We start from the raw sequence: 19680 nt of genomic DNA on the forward strand, positions 1-19680 counted from the left end.
CTGTGACCCCAGCTGACTTCCTGCCCCTGGGGCAGGGGAATGGATTCGATGATCTTCCAAGGTCCCTTCCAGCCCTAATGTCTATGAAATCTATGAAACTGAGGGGTGCTAGAGCACGCCTCCTTGCTCAGCTGGAGCAGACAGCTTGGGGCCAAAACTAACCCAACCACCCTGCTAAGTGAGATTTGTGAGGGAGGTGCAACGAATCTTGGGATGCCGGGGGACTGTGAGTTAACCTGAGTCTGGAGGGGATCTCTGACAGTAACCAATTTAGCCTAAAATCTGATACTACATCCATCCAGGTTTATCTTAAACTGGTTCCAGCCATTTTGAAAATAGTTTATGCGCACTGAAATTCTGTTGCGTTATGGATTTGAACCAGTTTCTGATCACTTCTCCCAGTTAATGTGTAATGTCTGTCCCTAGCCAAAGAGATTGCAGTCTAAAGAGATGAAACTTAGGGTGAAGCTACACATTACACTTAGACCATACTAAATCTGTGGAATGTTAAGTGGTGTAAAGTTCAAACGTGCTGTGAGCAGTCACATGTTAACACTGTTTCTTGTTTCCACAGCTCTGACTTGCCACTAGAGGGCAGGTGAGCAGGGGTGTATCTAGGAGCCAGGACATCTAGGCTCTATCCCTGCTCTGGGGGTGTGGGGAGGCTGGAAGTTGTGCATCCTGAGATGCCAGCGGGCTGCAAATTGCTCATTTTTCTCAATGGAGCAGACTAAACATACCCTAACATGAGCTAGGCACCATGACTCAGAGTTAACCCTTGTCTGAAATGGTGTAACTTTGAGACACTCAGAGGGCACTTAGCATGATTTAATGAGCTTTAATGTGGGGACACTTGAGCTTTAAGTGCTCTTAGTATGGTCTAAGTGTAACGAGTAACTCAACATAACACAGTTGAAAAGGAAAAAAGCTTCAGAGACAGGGCCAGCAAGCTGCCAGTAGACAGGTGGTAGAGGCAGGAAGAGAACCCAGGCCTTTTGACTCCTATTCATGACCTTATACACTAAACACCCGGACTCCTATAAAATGTGGGCAGTAATAGTCACACTGCAGAAGTTATGCGATTAACTGACATTTATAAATAGGCCTGAGAGGATCTGATATTTTAAACAGTCTTGACTGTATTTCAACAAATAACAATTGAGACGTATTTCTAATACATTTTTCATTGGTCTTTTTTCTGCCCTTCAAGGGTTTTAGAGGAAAAAACACCTTCAAATCCTAACTGTAATTTATTCAGAATGGAACAAGCCTGATTCTTCTCTCGTGTAGCTATTTCCATTTGTGCAAGCATGGGGAGAAAGGATATGAAAGATCACCTATCAGAATTCTCCACTTCTGTACAGCAAGAGCAGCATTTTACACCTGTGTTTTCTAGGTAAAAATGGTGGTACGAAATCTCTCTTGAGGCTTTCCAGTTGTAGAAGAAGCTTACATGGGGAAAAAAAACAGGCAAATACAGAGCCTGAATGAAGGAAACACTCCAGTCTTCCTCTTTGAAAGTCCTTCCCTCCTAGCAAGAATGATTCTCACAACACTGATACCTCCTGTTTCACCTCCAACAATACCCCCCTTCCCTCCAAATATCTGGAAGCAAATCAACCAGCCCCCACAAAAATCCTACCCCAACAAGAGATTTGACACTGAGAAAGGAAAAGTGACAGGCACTCTGTGAAGTCCATTCTGGACTGTGCTATTGCTACGGATTGATATGGCAAGTTTTTACATATTACAACGATGGACAGCTGTAAGACAGAGAATAGAAATAGACACAAGGTAGTGAAAATTCAGGGGCTCTGACTCCAGTTCAAATTTACAGCAGATGATGAAATGGGATCATCCTATTTGACAATGACATTTCATCATAATTAGAGTTACTTGAAGAAATTTTAGTGGAATCCTGTTCTGCTGGAATATGCTGTTCCACTGAAATGAGAACACTTTGTGAAACTGGGTTGATTATGCTGGAATTTTGTATTGGAAGGAAAGAGGGGAGGAAGATATTCTGACTATGTCAAAATGTTCTATGTCAACACAGCAGGCATGAAATGGTTTGAGTTCCTACATGGAAAGGACTTTCTGTTTCAAAATATTTATTTTGCAATAGATACCATAGAGCATAATGCAAAATAAAAAAAATCACAAGTCAAAGCAAAAATGTTCTGATTGATTCAATACATTTTTTTTAATTTGCCTTTGCAGGTACTTTCAAAATGGTTTCGTTTTCATACTAATTTATAACGAAACCAAACTGCAAAATCCCCAAATTATCTATAAAACAGAACTTATGTCTGCTTCACAACTTTTATAACAATAATTTATGACTGAGTGCCCCAGGTAAAACTGAGGAGTTGAAAAGGTAGCTGGTTATCTACAACTGGCAACACAATGGCATATTATGTTGTTGTCTTTTCAGCTCTGTAATTTATTACAGAATTCATTAGAACTCATTGTCACAGGGAATTGGTGAGGCTGAGGATTTAGCAAGACTCAAAGGGCTGGACACTCATTCATGTAACAAGATCTTCTAGTGTTACAAGAGTTTATGCTAATAAATACTTTGGAAGGCATATTAAACACCGTGCTTCAGAGTTTAAGTCGAACTCTATGTATCAGAGAGCAGAATGAAACCTGACGTGTGGCTAAGGTCAGCTCGTATTTGCCAGATATGGAATTATTACGCCTTTCTCTGTTTCTGGCCTTTGTCAGAGACATGAAACTGGGCTAGATGGACCCTGGGCCTAACTCAATCTCCCGTCTTCCTTCCCACAGGATTTATTGTCTTCATCCATGTCCCTGTGATACAGAAAAATCTAAAATTTCCCACATTTAAGGCTAGATCCTGCATGAGTTTCATGTGAGTAGGCTCCTATAATGTGCAAAACTCCATGGAGGGGTAGGGCTTTCGTCAAAGATGACACATGAGGCAAGCTGAGAGTCTGGAATGGGAGACCCTTCTGTGTTTGTACAGGGCCTGTCAGAACGTGACTGCTCCATTGGCAGGGCCCCTAGGAGTGATGGTAACACAAATAAAATATGACAACCATTGAAAGTATGGTTGTTATTATTACAACAGCAACATTTACACTGGGAAAAGAGCATGTCCTCTTTAGTAATATTAAATATAATGTACAATTATCCAAAAGAACTCACTGTTGCGATATACGGAAGCAAACAATTTAGTAAGAAAAATCATTGCTCATAAAATGCTATGAAGATGAAAAGGGCCGTCTGTGGAAGTTCCAGTTACAGTACTAGGAAAAATATTTTTTTTAAAGGATGATATTGTTGGAGGATCCTCACTTCATATAGCTTCTAGTTTTCCAGAATGTCCAGTCTTTTTCATCCCGACCACATCCTACACAATGAGTAGGACCACTGTGAAGAGTAGGTGCTGATTCAATAGGTTGCTAAGTAAGCCAGCAAATGAATAGTTTCCATTGGTCAAGCTCATGGCTCACTGCTCGTTTTGCTGTATATTGATCTTGGTAGACTAATAATTATTTTTTGTGCTAAGCTGCGGTGTGTAATTAGTACCCTGGGGCCAAATTCATCCCTAGGGCAACTCTGTTAACATCTGGTAACAAAGCAGTTACTGGTAACAAAGCAAAGGAGGACATGAACTTGTTTTGGCCATTGAAGCTTCTAAGACTTACAACAAAGTAACTTTTACTCCAAAATAGAGTGTCCATATTATATACTAGGTTATTCCAGTATAGTGATGTTGGTCAATTTCTCTATGCTGCCAAAGCCTGAGACATGGACCGGGGCCCGTTTTCAAAATGGAAAATTCCTGCTGGCCTTTTGCCTGCGCCAGTCAAACACAGCTCTTTCAAGTTGGTTAATCAAAACTGAGGCACCTGACACTGGTAGACACTGGTGAAAATGTAGGTTTATGTATCCTACCTTTGGTTAAGCAGTGAATTAGTGGCTAACTCAGGGCTGTAATTATTTGTATTACAGTGGGTGCATCTGTACATTTATTAATTTGCATCTAAACATTTATTAATGCACATTAAATTTAGTTCCTCCAGGCACCTATACACAAGAGTGGAGGCTGTTCTGTCGCACTGGAATTCCAGCATGTCGGAGCAGAATCGATTAATCAAGTGTGTTGGAGCATGACAAGTACCGCACTCCAGCAGCCTCCTGCATCATGTGTATCAGTGTATCCACACTTAAAAAATGGTGGCGGGGCCACTTGAACTAAAGCTCGTTGTACGAGTTTTAGCTCAAAGCATCCCTACCATTTTTAAGTGCAGGGATGCTGATACACAAGACGCACCAGCACTTTAATTACAGCAGCTCTAATTAAAGTGCCACCTGCCCCCACCCTCCAAAAGCACATGTAAAAGTGCCCTCTATTGGGAGGTACTAGAAAAAGGTGTATTAGCCTATTTTAATGGGCATTAGTGAAAGCGCACTTTTTTTGTAATGGTTTAATGCTCATTAAATAGCCTAACGCTCATTGAAGCACACATGTAGACACACCCAGTATCACCTAAAAGCCCCTGTTAAGATCAGGGTTATGCTGTGCTAGATAGGAGTATGAAAAAAAATCACACTTTACTGACATAGCTGTGCCAGCAAATGCCTCACTGCAGATAAGCCAAGTATCTGCTTGCAGGGTTGGCTGTTGTAGCTCTACCAGCCAATCCACTCTAGTGTAGACAATTCCTGAGACACAGAGCAAGGGACAGATTAAAAAATGTATTTAGGTGCTTAAAAATGCAGGTAGATGCTTGGTGGGATTTACAAAGACATTTCAGTGAATCAGGCATCAAACTCCTCCTGACTCTCAACAAGAGAGCTTAAAAGGATTTAAACTTCTTAAGCACTTTTGTAAATCCCGCCAGGTACCTAAACAATTTTGCAAATTTGCAAGGTAATTTATCATGCAGACCACAGATTCTAGGTTTCCTGAAGCCAGGACAGGCCTCAACCACAAACCCATTCTTCCTTCCTGCAAAGGCAATATTTCGGAATCCTAGCTACAACCTCCGTCCATTTAACCACACTGCCTCTTCAAGCAGCCTCCACTAGAACAAAGATTAATATCTTTTCCTCCTTCTAGTCTAGCTTATTTTATGGTCTCTGAACACTTGTCCTTTTCTCCCCCTGTAATACACGTCTGGCAGATCTGAGATATAAAAACAACTCTTCAGAGAAATTGCCAGGGGGCAGCACAAACTGGACAGGTTCCACCCTGGGCAAGACAGAGATTCATTAGATGTAACTTTGCATTCAGTCTTTGGAGGGTGAAAATCAATGTGGGAGATTAGTGGGGTGGAAAGATTGTAATGGCATTACCTGTTTTTGAACACCTAGGCCTGTCAATAACAAATTTAAAACTCCTGTATTCATGTTTAGACATCTACATAAAAGGAGCCTAATTTTCAAAGGTGGTGAGCACTTGAAATTTCCATGAAGGACAACAGGATCTGTGGGTGTTCAGTTCTTCTGAAAATAAGGCCATTTTTACTGGAGTGTCTCCATCTGGATTTAGGAGCCTTGGCTGGCAGATGGACTTCCCCACCATATCCCCATATTTTCTTGCTTGCTCACCCCCAAACTCCCATCTAGCCATACTCACCAGATGTGAGCCTTCTGGGCAACAGCTCTGAGCTGCAGATGCAGCCTCTCCCGCTCAAGCTGTAGAAACCTGCGTGTGTAGTTGTACAGGTTCCCTGGCCCAGTCCTGGTGTGTCAGCCTGGAAAATCAGGACTGTTTCTGAGGCCTCATCTACAGGGGAGGGGGAAATTTCCTAGCGTAACTCTGGTAGAGTAGCTACTCTGGTTATAACTCCCCCATGTGGACACTTACTGCTAAATCCTAGTTCGCTTTACATATGTAAGTGGTACATATGTATACATGTAACTGCAGTTTTTGGCATTCATATACAGGTTGGGATTTTATTTTCCCCTCTGGCAACACAGAATCACCCTACATGGATACCTGCGGGGAAACAAGACGGAGAAGGAAGAGGCCCCTCCCACCTGTTAGGCCAACCACTTAGTGGTTAGGGTGCATGTCCACAGAGCTGAACACCCAGGAAGGTACCCACAGCACCTTGCACTTAATATTCAGTGAATAAACAGCACTGGGAAGTCTTCTTCCTCAATGGGAGCAAGAGAAGAACCCAGGATCCCTTCCCATTGGTGTCAACATTCATCTCATCAAGCCACACTCTCTGTAGTGTGTAGCTTTCCTCCTGGCTCCAGATACCTCCCTCTCTTGGCTGCCCAGTGGGCTAACTTCAAGAGAAGAGTTGGAGGCAGGGCTGGGTAAGGCCTGACCTATGACTTAGTGATAGAGCATTTTTCAGGGAAGGAGGAGATAAGGAGGAGATAAGGAGGAGATGCAGGTTCAAACTCCCCTGGGTAAAAGGGACCTAGAGTCTTCTGTTTCTTAGGCAAATGCCCTAACCACTCAGCTACTGGGACTAAAAACCAAGAGTACCTTCTTTCAGTGTCCAGCCCCCACTAGTCATGGGTTTTACTCAGATAAAATTATGTGCTTTGCCTGGTTTGCCATGTGTACCTGGGAGACTCTGTTTCCTTGTACAGCTTTCTGGCTGGAGCACAGACCTATTGAGCATAATTAGCACAGGCAATGCTGAACTGCAAACTATATGCAAGTGCCCCAAACTGCAGTTAAGCAGCTGCATAAGTGATAGTTAGGCACATAAAGCAAAACAGGTTTTAGCCCTTCATTATAGGACAATTCCTCCACTCCCAAAGGGGAGCAACTATTGTGAAACAGTCACTTTTATTTCAGACTAGACATTCATACAAATTTATCCTGGTATAACTATGTTTCTTTTTGCAATAAAATTTTGTTAATTAAGTTTCAAATTTCAACTGAGCACAGCTCAATCATTCAAGTCTGTGTGGCGCTACCACCGGCAAGTATCTTACTTCCCAGCTTCCTCAGTCTGGGGTTTCAGATACTCCCAAACCCATGGCAGGCATCCTATGTGCAAGCCCCAAACCTGGAGGCCTTGGAGTAAAGGTTCCCCCTAGTCTCATTTGTCCCTAGCCAAAAGGCTGAAGAAGCAAGCTAGGGGGAAAGCCCAAAAGCAATCCCCCATCACCATAAATTGTGTAGTGGAAATCCTTGCATTTGCAAGCATTTGTAGTTCCATGTACCTGGCAGGGGAAATACCGTTCTCCTCAGCCTTGAATGACTTGATGTAGTTAGAAGGTGAAGGCTTATCCCAGGTATAGCTAGGCTGTGAAGACAAGCCATGGGCTCTCATAGCCTCCAGAGCAGCCCTGAGACTGTTGGATTAGCTCATCCTTTTGAGGAGTTTGAATCACAACCTGTGAGCCTGCATAGCCTCACCCACTAGCCATCTAGGGCTCTGGCCCTCCCTTTCCCACTTTCTATAGCTCAGAAATGAACTGTAGGCTGTCAATCCAGCTAGGAATAGGATAGGGTTGACCCCATTGCATCTGGGAAACCTCTGCAGCACAGGGAAGGATTAAATTAGCTCACTGGCTCTTGTGCAAGTTGTGGGTGTTCAGCATATCTCAGAGCTGGCCCTGACCCAGCACGTGCCCCAGCTCCTAGTCCCCTGACTCATTCCAACTGTCCTTGCAGGGACTTCAGGGACACAAACAGCCTTTCTCTCTTAGCAGCAAAGTTCAGTAAGTGGCTCTTCTGCAGGATGGGCCATATGGACATGCTTGTTCTTCGTGTCCTTCACCACTGCTACTGATAGTCTGGCTTTGGCTACCACCACAGCAGGGAAGAAGGAGGCCTTTTCTTAATTGTGCATCTCCCTGTTTGCCTGACACTGTCCCAAGGACTCAGCCTGACAGCAGGCTCCTCCCTGTCATAAAGCCCTATCCAGGGGCCTCTGTCTATAACTTGTGTTGCTTTAAATGGCTCCCCTGCACATTACACATACATTGCAGCTACTTTTAATAAGTCCCTTTACCACTACACCAAAGGAACACCTCCATGTGGCTCAGATTAATAACAATAACAACAACAATAATACCAAGAAAGCTGTTATTGTTTTGTTGCTGTTGTTGTTGTAACTGTGTTTATTATAGCAGTGGCCAACCAAGAATGTGGTTCCATTGTGCTAGGTGCTGTACATTCACAGAATAGCGACTGCCTGCTGTCCCAAATAGCTTACAGCCTCAACAGACAAGACAGACCCAGGGAGAGGAGGAGACAGAACACACCACCATAATGAATAATGGCAGCAGATGTTAGTTCCACACGTGTTTTATGGTGGGAGGGACATTTTAAAAGGAAGGGGTTGGTTAGGTGGAAGTAAAGGGAAGGGAAGCAGTTGGTGTGTCTACACGTGTGTTTATATGCACCTAAACTTAACACACATTTACTTAAGGCACATTAAGGCAATTTAGGGGCTCACTAATGAACATTATGGCGCATTCAATTTAGTCATGAATAGCTGTCGCATTAGCGCACGTGCAGATGCACTAATCCACATTAACACGATGTGTATCTGTTGACGCACACTGCATTAATGAGCATTAGCATGTCTACACATGTGCTAATGTGACTTAGCTATTCATGCCTAAATTTGATACCTGCTTTATGCAGATATCAAATTCAGGCTCACATAGCCTTAAATCAACATTTTTAAGACGCATTAAGGGTGTGCATGTGTAGACATACGCCCTTAATGTGCCTTAAAAATGGCAATTTTAGGCTAAGCTCACTTAAAAGAGGCACGTGTAGATGTGCCCAGTTTGGAGGACTGGGCATGGCCGAAAAGTATAAAGGGAGTATGGTGGAGCACAGGGTGCTCCTGCCACTTTAAGGGCCTGGAGCCGGCAGCCTCCAGGTGCCTGATTGCGGCAGCCATTTTGAGGCCTATATAAACCAGGCAGTTTGGCTGCAGGAGGTCAGGCAGTAACATTGCCTGGCTTTAGGGCTGCTGTGAATGCCTGGAGGTAAGGGGGGAGCTGCAAGGGGTTGGCAGGAGGCTCCTGGTCCTGGGCATGACCTGAAACTGCACCCTGCTGGGAGTGGGTGGTCTGGTGGGGCTCTGTGGCGCGGGAGCCCCCAGGAAATGCCAGGCCAGTGATCACCCTGGTGAAAGGCGGGTCGGGGTGCCTTAACCCCTAGCTCCCACCACCACCAGGTGGGTTACCCTAGTGTTTACTGGAGGGCCGAGAGGGCCCATGTGTATGAGGGGCCCAGAGAGGGCGGACCCCAAGAGTGGGAGTAAGGTGGGTGAGGTGCCGCGGTTGCTCCTAGGAGGAAGGGAGTAATGGCACGGTAAGGCCTGAGGAGTAGAGAGTGGCTAGAGAGACCCAGCCCGAAGGGGAGAGTCCCCTCGACTGGCCCATGCTGGGGCCAGGACCAGTGAGGGTCAAAAGGGCCGGGGGCCCACCACGAGGGACGCCCAAGAGCCGGGGGCCTGGGGTCCCAACTGGCCTTGAGGTGGGCCAGGGCTAGGTAGCCGAAGGTTCCGGGGGAAACACACCCGGGAGGGGAACAAGGCTTCGGGAGGGTGAGGTAGCCCAGATGACGGCGGAGTGGCCGCCTGAGTAGAGAAGACCATAGTGGGGTCTTGCATAGAAGATTCTGGGGCCCAGTGCAGGGGCCGGTGAGGAAGAACACCATGATGCCATCTGCGAGGCTTGGGCTGCGGTATTAGGGGAGGTTGGAGCCGCAGAGTGCCCCTGGGCATCGGGGCAGTCGAAGGGCAGCCTCCCGCTTAATTATCATCATAATTGAACTCATTATCATCAAAGGCGTGGCGGGCGAGATGAGCGGGCGGTTGCCCAGAGACAGGTGGGCGGGCCATGAAGAGCTCGGCCCTGAGTAGGCCTGCTGTCACGGTGGCAGGTGGGCGGGCCACAGAGCTTGGCCCCGGGAGGCCCCCTGTCACGGGGAGAAGCTAGGGAGTGACGCTGAGGGGGTAAGATAGTGGTTTGGGAGACGGCTGAAGCAAAGAGCCAATCAGAGCAGGGCAAAGAAATTCCATGTTAGGTGATTATCTAGACTCATGAATTGTTTGTGGATCCCAGACCTAAAGAACCAAATGGAAGCCATGCAAGATTTCCAAATACTTGGCACCCACAGCTTGGAGCCAGCCTTTCAAAAATGCTCTGAAATTAGCATCCCTCATTGTGACTCTTAAGGCTGGATGTTCAACATCCCAAGTTGTTTTCTAAGGGCTGTTGCCCTTCTGTGACTTCTGAGCAATTTTGCAAATGGTGCTCAGATGTGTGTTAACAGACCTGGTTCTTCTCTCACTTACATCACCATCATTTGGGGTAATTCTACTGAATTGATATTGATATCAAATTGGGGTGCGTGAGAGGAAAATGAGGCCCAGAAATTCTCTGCACTTGTGTGGTTTTCACTCAAACACCAAGATGCCAAAGTTTGAGTCCATTGGTTCTTGGCATTTTTCTTAAAGCCTCAGCTCTTGGGGTCAAAGATCATTTGAAAATCTCAGCTTTCATTAAGAAAAAAAATACATTGCTAGCTCTTGTAGTTATCAAGAAAAGCCTGAAAATATTATCTCTTCAGAATTACAACACTCAAAGGCAAATTTAAAGAAATACATTATTTTATGAAAATCTCACCTTTTTTAAAGCTGATCTCACAATTTTTGTGGGGCTAACTCCCTTTTTTTTGAACAATTGGGGCTGGTACTATTGCAAATGTTAAGTAATTCAGCCTCGCATTCCAGGTGTTACCTCACAGTCCAGATAAGCAGGTTTTACCCTCCTTTCCAGATGGGGATATTGTGGCCCATGGCAGGTAAAGTGACTTGCCAAAGGCTATATGGTGCATTGGTAGAAGAGCAGAGACAGTAATAAGAGGGTTCAGATTCCTAGTTCATTACTCTATATAATTTGCATTTATTTCATGGCTTACTGAAGAGGGTTTCAATATGCTTATATGCTTGATTAGGATGGCTCGATATGAATATCCCCATTTTATTAATGAGAAAACAGAGGCAACGTGGAGTGTAGTAGGGCTGTGCGAAACAGAAGCATCCTGTTTTGACTAGCGTTTTGATGTTTCGTCAGAACAGTGTTTTGTTTCGACTTTCGTTTCAAGTCAAAACAGCTGTTCCTTTTTGTTCTGTCGAAACATTTTACCGTTTCGACATTTTGCCCATAGGATATAATGGGGAAGGTCAAAACAGGCTATAACGTTTTGTCATTTCTGGCCAGATTTGTATGAAACTTATAGGCATGGTAGCTCCTTACCACTGTAGCTTACTGCTATATCAGAAGTGTACATCTAGGGCTTGGTGAACAGTTGTTCACCAGGGCACCCTTGGGGGGGAAAACTAGGAGTCATGGTCACAAACTCCTTGAAGACTGTTTCAGGCTCAACTTTAGGAAAAACTACTTCACAACTAGGGTGTCCAGACTGTGACCATTACTCTTAGTTTTCCCCAAGTGTGCCCTGGTGAACAGTTGTTCACCAAGCCCTAGATGTAAGCTGCTACCAAATCCCCTCTCAGCCTTCTCTTTTTCAGCCTGAAAAACTCCCAGGTCTCTCAGCCTTTCCTCATATGGCTTGCCATGCAAGTCTCTGATCATATGAGTGGCCCTTCTCTGGACTCTCTCAAGCTTTACCACATCCTTGTTATGGTGCGGAGCCCAGAACTGGATGCAGTATGCCAGCTGTGGTCTCACCAACGCTGAGAAGAGCTGTGTAGAGCAGGAGAATCACATTTTTGCAATGGTTTTGCTGGAGATGCATCAATTGATGCATGCCAGGGTATTGTTGGCCCTCCTGGATACAGCATCGCACTACTGGCTCATGTTCATACTGTGGTCAATTATTACCCTCAGGTCTTGGTGACAAGTGATGGGGGAATCTTCAGTCCTGCTGCCTGATGAGAGGCAGCAGTTGCACAAGCACCCATGTCATGAGTTTTGCCTGTCAGCAGCTAGGGGTGCAGGGCCCCAGAACTCCCCTGCACCGATCTCCTCGACAGCTGGCAGGCTTTGTGGCCGCAGCAGGGCCTAGTAGGCAGGCCTGCAGGAGTTTCCTCTCCCCCATGCCCCAAGACAGACACAGTTGCACAAGCACCCAAGACATGAGTTTTGCCTGTCAGCAGCCAGGGGTGCAGGGCCCCAGAACCCAGAAGCCCTGCACGGATCTGCTCGACAGCTGGCAGGCTCCGTGGCCTCAGCAGGGGCCACCATCCCTGCAGCTGTCATCTCACTGCACCTTAACACACACACTGTCACCCATGACATGAGTTTTACTTGTCTGCAGCTTGAGGAGCAGTTTCCCCCAAACCCCTGAGTCTATCTCCTTGAAACTTGGCAGGCTTCGTGGCCTCAGCAGGCGCTACTATCTCTGCAGTTTTGTCCCTGCTGTGGCTTAACACATACACATGACATGAGTTTTGCTTTCAGGATTTTGGGGAACAGTTTCTCTGAACCCCCTGCACCTATCTCCTTGAAACATGGCAGGCTTTGTGGCCTCCACAGGGGATAGCATTCCTGTAGTTTTGATCATGCTGTGGCTTAACACATACATGTGACACAAGTTTGGCTCTCAAGACTTTGAGGTGCAGTTTCTCTGCACCCCCTGCACCTATCTCCTTGAAACTTGGCAGGCTTTGTGGCCTCCACAGGGGCTAGCATGCCTGCAGTTTTGACCCCACTGTGTCTTAACACGTACATGTGACATGAATTTTTCTCTCAAGAATTTGGGGTGCAGTTTCTCCGAGCCCCCTGCACCTACCTTCTTGAAACTTGGCAGACTTCATGTCCTCAGAAGGGGCTACCATGCTTGCAAGTTTAACCCAAATCTGGCCAGAAATGACAAAGTTATAGCCTGTTTCAACCTTCCCCATTATATTCTGTGGGCAAAACGTTGACACAGGGTAGAAATGGCAAAACATTTCGACTTGCCTCATATTGTTTCGAGGCTGTTTCGACCATATCTGTTTCATTTTGATTTTTGCTGTTTCAAAACAGGTCGAAACATCATCAAAACAAAACTGGTGGCAAAATTTCACGCAGCTCTAGAGTGTAGTGCTTTGCCCAAGAGTCTGAGGATGGAGTTAGGGGAAGAGTTAAGAACAGAATTAGGCTCCCAACTGTCTTCTCCACACAAGACTCACCCCATCTACAGAACACTGTCTGTGCCAGCTGTAGGAACTAGTGTCATTCAGGAGAGGAGAGACCCACAATTAAGAGGCATTTCACTAGATATAACAGGACCAACACTGGTCCTGACAGTCCCTGCTGGCTGCAGAGATTGTTCAGAGTCTTTCAAAGGACTTCCCAGAGGAAATTTGGGCATTGCCAAGCCGTGTTACAATATCAATCGATGCAAATGCAAGGCACAGTACTACAGTTATTTTATTCCACAGGTCATGGCAAGTATGGGAGCCAATATAGTCTTATATAGTATGTGGCACTGAGTACCTGTGCGCATATGCACATACATACATGCGTACCAGCATGCAAAGGAATACATTCATAGTCTGATTGGTAGAAATGTCATGATGGTCACTACAGGCTACATTTTGCACTCCCCACATAATTTCATAAGGACAGTAGTGGTTACACCTAGATCCTCCTGCTTCAAAACTACAGAAATCTTCTTTCTGAAATAATAGAGAGGCAATGACAGGCAGCTGAGCTGTGCCTCTATTTGCATCTAGGTGCATATCTGTACACACATAACTAGAATTCAGCTACCATAGCTGGGACCAGGTATGCCTAAAAATCTAGGCCCATTAAGATACCAAACTAAGCAGTAAGGTTTCCAAACAACTGTACCTGTTGGGTGCTGAGCTCTATTGAAAAACTGGCCCTGACTGCAAGTGTTGAGCAGCTGGAAACCATTGGAAAATCTGTCCCCTGGAGACTAGTCTTTGTATCCCACTTAAATTTCCCCAGCCCTCTCTTCCTCCATTAAGCTCAGAATGCTGCACTGAGATGAGACGGGGAATTGCAATTCCTCTCTCTGCCCACACAAAGAGCTCCAGCCGTGCCCGCAGCCACATCCTGCTCTTCCTAGATCACTTCGCAATCATGGTTTCCCCTGAAATTCTTCTTCCAGGCTTCCCTATGTCCTTCATTTCCTGTCTGGATCAGAAAACCAAAGAGATATGAGCAAACATCAGGGGTCTTCTAGGCCCCAAACCCCTGCACTGTTGCTCTGTATGGCCCAGAATGCCTGATTTCTTTGAGCACCTTTACAGTACCCCACATCAGAGGGACAAGTCAGGCTCCTCCCTGACATGTTGCTTGCCCTCTCAAGGAGGTGCCCAATGGCCTGTTACCTAGCTAAGCATTAACATTTTATTACTAACAAGTATTTTGTGATACAGAGTTAAGTGGACAGCTTGAATTACCTGGTAACCCATGGGCAGTGCCATCCTAAGGAGTCTGGTTACCTGCTTACTCATAGGCACTGGCACCCAGAGGGGTCAAGTTACCTGGTTACCCACAGACATTGGCACCCAGAGGGGTCAGGTTACCTCGTTACCCACAGGCATTGGCACCCAGAGGGGTCAGGTTACCTGGTTATCCACAGGTACTGGCACCCAGAGGGGTCAGGTTACCTGGTTACCTACAGGCATTAGCACCCAGAGAAGTCACTTTACCCAGTTACTCAAGGATATTTTGGTGGTGCAAAATAGAGAAGCTGCCATATCAGCCAAAGGGGTGGACACCTACAGCTATTCGGTAGGGTAGCCTTGTGCCACCAGCAGGTGCCCAGGTACCTGAGTGCGGGGCTGTCTCCCTGCCACTCCATGCTTCTTTCCACACAAAGCTCTGCAGGCTGCAGCCATAAGCACTTGTGACATTGCCCAGCATGTGGCAGAGACATTTAAACGTGTCGTGTCCGTTCACTCTGGGAATGGGAGGGGACAGTGATCTTGGCTCTGAATGCTTCCTGTAGAAGTCACTGGTGGGGAGGCAGCGAGGAAAAGAGAAAAGTTAGCAGCCTGCCCCTCCTGCCACCCCCCACCCAGTTCTTCAGTGCCCAGCACCCCCCTATGCACACATTCACACTCTCTCTTTGCACATGTCCCTTCAGGGAAACCGCATGTACAGCCATGGAGGTTCATTGCCAATGGCTCCTGTCTGCGTGGAGAACCTGCCATGGACCTTGGACGGGAGTGGGGAGTGGAGGTAGTCCGGAAGCAGCTGCGATTCATTCAGGGAGAGGGGTGGACGGGGGGCACTGCTAGATCACCAACTATTTTAACACCCGTCCCTCCTTGAAAACAAAATACCGCCCTACCTTCCAGACACTCCACGCTCCCTACAGCAGCAGGCTGGCTGGGTGAGCCCTGGTGTGGAGCGAACATTGACCTGCCCCAAGCAACAAACTTCATGAAAAACAAACTCTCTCCATGTAGGATTTAGCAGCTGGAGATTGGCATCTCAGCAAGGAACAGCCCAGAAACTTTATGGATGGGGGGGAGGGGATGGGGGGGCGTGCCCGAGACACACAATCTAACTTGTAGCTCTTAAAGGCAGGAGGAATGAAACAAGATCCCTTGCCTGCCAAAAAGGGTTGTGCACAGTTTCTCTGTGGTGCCTACTCCCCCTCCCTCCCTCCAACCCCACTCCCTTCTTCCCTTCTCTGTGCCCCCCTTCTAATCTGCTGGCCAAGAGTAATTGGACCATTAAAAGCAGCTTGGACAGGGGAGGGAGGAAGAGATTCTTTGGGGATGAGACCTTTGCTTGGAAGAGCCGAGTGGTCTCAGTATTAAGTTATACTCCCCTCCACTCTCAGGTTCTCTGAACTTTCTAAGCCAGAAAACAAGGAGGCCTGGCTGTGGGTGCAGCCGCAGGAAGAATGAGGAAGAAAGCAAGTCAGATTGGAAATGGAAATACATGACCAAATTCTACCCCATTGAAAGCTACAGGCCTGAGTCTGCTGTCTCTGCCACCTGTGCTGCTGAACTGATTTAAGCGATTTCCTTCCTGATCTATACCAGGGAGGTGCATGCGGAGTGCACCAGGTGTAAATCTAGGCTGGATTTCACTCAAAGTCTTGACAGCAGCACCTGGTGCCATTTTGCCACCTCTCACACTGTGCCTGCTCCCTTTATTTCTGCTGGAGGATCGGATGGGTGAGACAAAACAGGGGGAGGACAAAAAGGGGTGAGCTTCAGATCAAGACCCTGATCATGTTTAAACCAGGGCTCTGGTGCTGTTTGGGTCTGACTGCGCCAAAAGTAAGTCAATAAATAAAAATCTTGCATGTTGATTTCACAAGTCCTTGGCGCCCATGGGGAAAGACGTTTGCTCCCCACTTTGGATCCAGCGTGAGACCAAAACTCTTAAGGGCAGAACAGGGGCGGGGGGTGTTCAAATATAAACACAAAAGCTAAATCTCAGCCCAGTGCAACACACTCTAAACATGTCAGCACCAAAGGAAATTGTATCAGATCCTCAGTTGGTTTCTAATCCCACCTGAAAAGGCAGTATGGTCTCATGGTTAGGTTTGTGTTGTTAGGACTCTAGGCTGCATCTACACATACACTTTCCTGCAGAGTAGACCATTTAGCTGTGGAGTAAAGCGTCACTATCTACACGTGCAACAGTATTAGGCCACAGTAAGCTAATTTACACAGACATAAGATAGCACTGTTGGGGACAGTACTATTTTACAGTGGGATAATTTACTGCAATTAAATGCATGTGTGCATGCTGACTGTGGGCGTAAACTGTGCCCAGTCAGCCAGGAGCCAGACTCCTGCCTGCTGTCCAGCCACATGCACTTTCAGCACCCTCATGCCCCAACCAGGCCCTCTGCTGCCTGACGCTGCTACCCAGAAGCTGGGACTGGCCCCCTGTGCTCCCTGCCAGCCCAGGCTTACTTCACCCTGCCTCAAATTGTTGCTGTTCCAGGCACACATGTAGATGCTGCACCTGGGAGTACTTTACTCTGGCTCAAACTGCTCTGAAGTTTATTGCTTCTCATTAATTGCATATGTAGACATACCCTAAGAGAAAAGTGTTCTGCTCCCAGCTTTACCATGGACCTTAGGCACAATGCTTTCCTCACACCCTTTGTACATCCTTTGAATGCAGGGGCTAGATCCTATTCTACCTGTTAGGTACCACAATGGACTTAGGTGCCTAGGTGCAATCCTATTCCACCCTATACAAGTTCCTGAAAATCCATGAGTACAAGGGTGGCCAACCTGTGGCACACATGTGATACATTGGATGCCCCAGCCTCCCTGTGTGGCATGAAGCAGATTAAGAAGGAGATAGTGGCAGATAGGGCAGGGAGCTGAAAGCAGAGCAGCATATCAGATGGGGGCCACAGGGCAGGAAGCAAAAAACCCAAAGCAATACATTGATCGGGGAGTATAGGGCAGGGAGCAGAAAGCAGAGAAGAGGATCAAAGGGGATGCAGGAGAAGGGGATCAAAGTGGCACTTGGGGAGGGTGCAGGGCTAATTTGAGGCATGCCTGCCAAAACAGTGGGCCACCACTATGCTGTAGTAGGAGCCTGGGACCCCAGTAACGAGAGTGTCCTGCGTGTCTGCCGCATCTCCCGCCGCTACACCAAGCTGATGTGCCTGCCTCATGGTGTCCGACATGATCCACTGGTCCCATGACATCTACATGGAGCACATCACAGGCCACCGCCAGTACACGGACCCCACCAGACAGATCATCACTGGACTGGACCCAGAGGGGACTGTCTGAACCCCATCTCAACCTGATGGACTTCACTTTGAGAAGAACGTTCAGCAACAGACCACCCCGCTCCACCCGAAGAGGAGCCTCACGATGAGACTCTATATGGACTGAGAAACTTTCTTCAGCCTACTTCCTCCACCATTGCGGACCATTGTATGGGTTTGTGTGTATCTATCTTCTTTCTCTCTCAGTGTCGCGAACCCCCCCCCTTCCCCCTCCCCCACCTCCCCCAGTCCTGGACTTAGTAGGCTAACATTGTATTTTCTGTAACCTAGTTGTGTTCCCCTCCTCACCCCCATCCCTCTTACGTTAGTCCCTTGCTCGGGCAATTTGTATTTCCCTACTGGCTTTTGTCATCTTTTTGGATTCATACCTCTTAACATCTACTAATAAAATTCAGTCTGTTCTAGTTCTGATGCACTGTCATCTTAGCCATAATGCTATGTCACAAGAAAGAAGGGAGGAGGAGGAGGAAGAGAGGGAGGCAGATCCACCTGCTTCTTGTATTAATAGTTTATCAGGCACTTGAACAGGGTACAATAGGATCACACTTAGGCACCTTAGTCCACCTGGACAGTGTATAGATGGACTTGTATTTGGGCCTCAACTGTTCTGGGCAGAGACTTTAGATATGTACAGCACCAAGCTCAATGGACCCATGACCTTTTTTAGGGCCCCTCAGTGTTACTGAGAACAACACCAGTTGAGGATGTGGCTTATTATACACACTTTTTTAAAGTTGCGTTATTTCATATAGGAAAAAGTCCCTACTTCCATATCTCTATTCCTGGGAACATTGGGTGCATTGTGAATATCAGTGTGCAGGGTAGGGCTGTTTTGTAAAATGTCAGCACAGATGGATGGGTGATGGGACATCTGTATCTCATTCAACATCTGTATGCCATCCCTTCTCATTATTTAGTTATTGTTTAAAGACAAAAAAGGATAAAAGCTCCCTCAGGGTTCAGAAATGAACACACTCTTTGGAAATGCCAAGCTTCAAAGAAAGCAATGGTGGTGTTTTTGCTAACGCCCTGGTACAGTCAGAGAAGAAAAACTAGCCTTAAAAACAAAAGCTTCCCATTTTCAGAACAGCAAAACAGAAGGAAACATTTGAGATAGTATTGCCTGGATCATCTCAACCTACAAGGGACTGGGCGCATGCAAGAGGGCTATAAATATCAGGTTAGGAGTGTCTCACCATAATAAATGTCTGTTGTCCCAAAGAAATCAAGCTACAAGCTCTTATTCAGCAGAGCCTAGAGGCCCATTTCTGAAGACCTGACTCACTTTCTAGTCAGTCTTTCTCAGACAAAACTCCCACTATGGTCCAGCAGCCTCAGGCTCCTTATTCCCTCTTTAAACTGTTTTGACTCAGTTGTTACTTTGCTCTGAGTTTTGCTTGAGGAAAGACTAAATGGAAACTCCTGTCTTTAATGCTGCGAATGAAGTGCTCATTACAGAGAGGTCAATGTCAAAGGTCTCTAAGTCCAGTAGGCTGGCATGGGTAAGTCGCAATGATTTCTGTAGCCAACAGCACACAAGGAAGTGATGTGCCTACCGTTATGTCTAGTTGCTTTTGACTCCCTAGCCTGAATGATCAAGTACCCAAGTACCCACTGAAGAAATATCAGGTTTTGTTGAATCCATCCTAAAACCACTTGTCACCCACAGAGCAAGTTTTGTCCAAGACACCACAGACTTGCTACGGAAACTTAAAAACATAGACCACCTTCCCAGCAACACACTCCTAGCCACCATGGACATTACCAGCCTATACACCAACATCCCACACCAGGATGGCATCCATGCCTGCCTTACATATCTACAGGAACAAGATTACAACCCAGAATACAGACCCAAAGATATCACTGAGCTTATACACTTCACCCTCACACATAACAATTTCACTTTTAATAATCAACACTTCCTCCAGACGATGGGAACAGCTATGGGCACTAAAATGGCCCCACAGTATGCCAACCTTTTTATGAGCCACCTGGAAGAA

The 19680-nt window shown here is 46.5% G+C and overlaps 1 protein-coding gene and 1 long non-coding RNA gene across 7 annotated transcripts in view; one reads left to right on the forward strand and one right to left on the reverse strand.

Annotated features, from left to right (window-relative positions):
• Positions 1-19680, reverse strand: part of MLLT6 (MLLT6, PHD finger containing) — a 94409-nt gene that overhangs the window by 44534 nt on the left and 30195 nt on the right. The window contains exons 1-2 of one of the 6 annotated variants that reach the window (XM_019482565.2): positions 15251-15341; positions 14727-14911 (exon numbers count right to left, since the gene is read on the reverse strand). The exons of the other annotated variants lie outside the window; for them this stretch is intronic. Of the exons in view, the coding sequence (XP_019338110.1) occupies positions 14727-14810 (84 nt within the window). The 5' untranslated portion in view covers positions 14811-14911; positions 15251-15341. Of the gene's footprint in view, positions 1-14726; positions 14912-15250; positions 15342-19680 lie in introns of those variants that run through there. 6 annotated transcript variants of the gene reach the window in all.
• LOC132250343 (uncharacterized) lies at positions 8801-18081 on the forward strand. Its single transcript, XR_009462009.1, has 2 exons — positions 8801-8952; positions 15044-18081. It is a non-coding gene; the product is annotated as an uncharacterized LOC132250343 (long non-coding RNA).

The sequence above is a fragment of the Alligator mississippiensis genome, chromosome 4, assembly GCF_030867095.1.
Source record: "Alligator mississippiensis isolate rAllMis1 chromosome 4, rAllMis1, whole genome shotgun sequence".
Taxonomy (NCBI): Eukaryota; Metazoa; Chordata; order Crocodylia; family Alligatoridae; genus Alligator; species Alligator mississippiensis.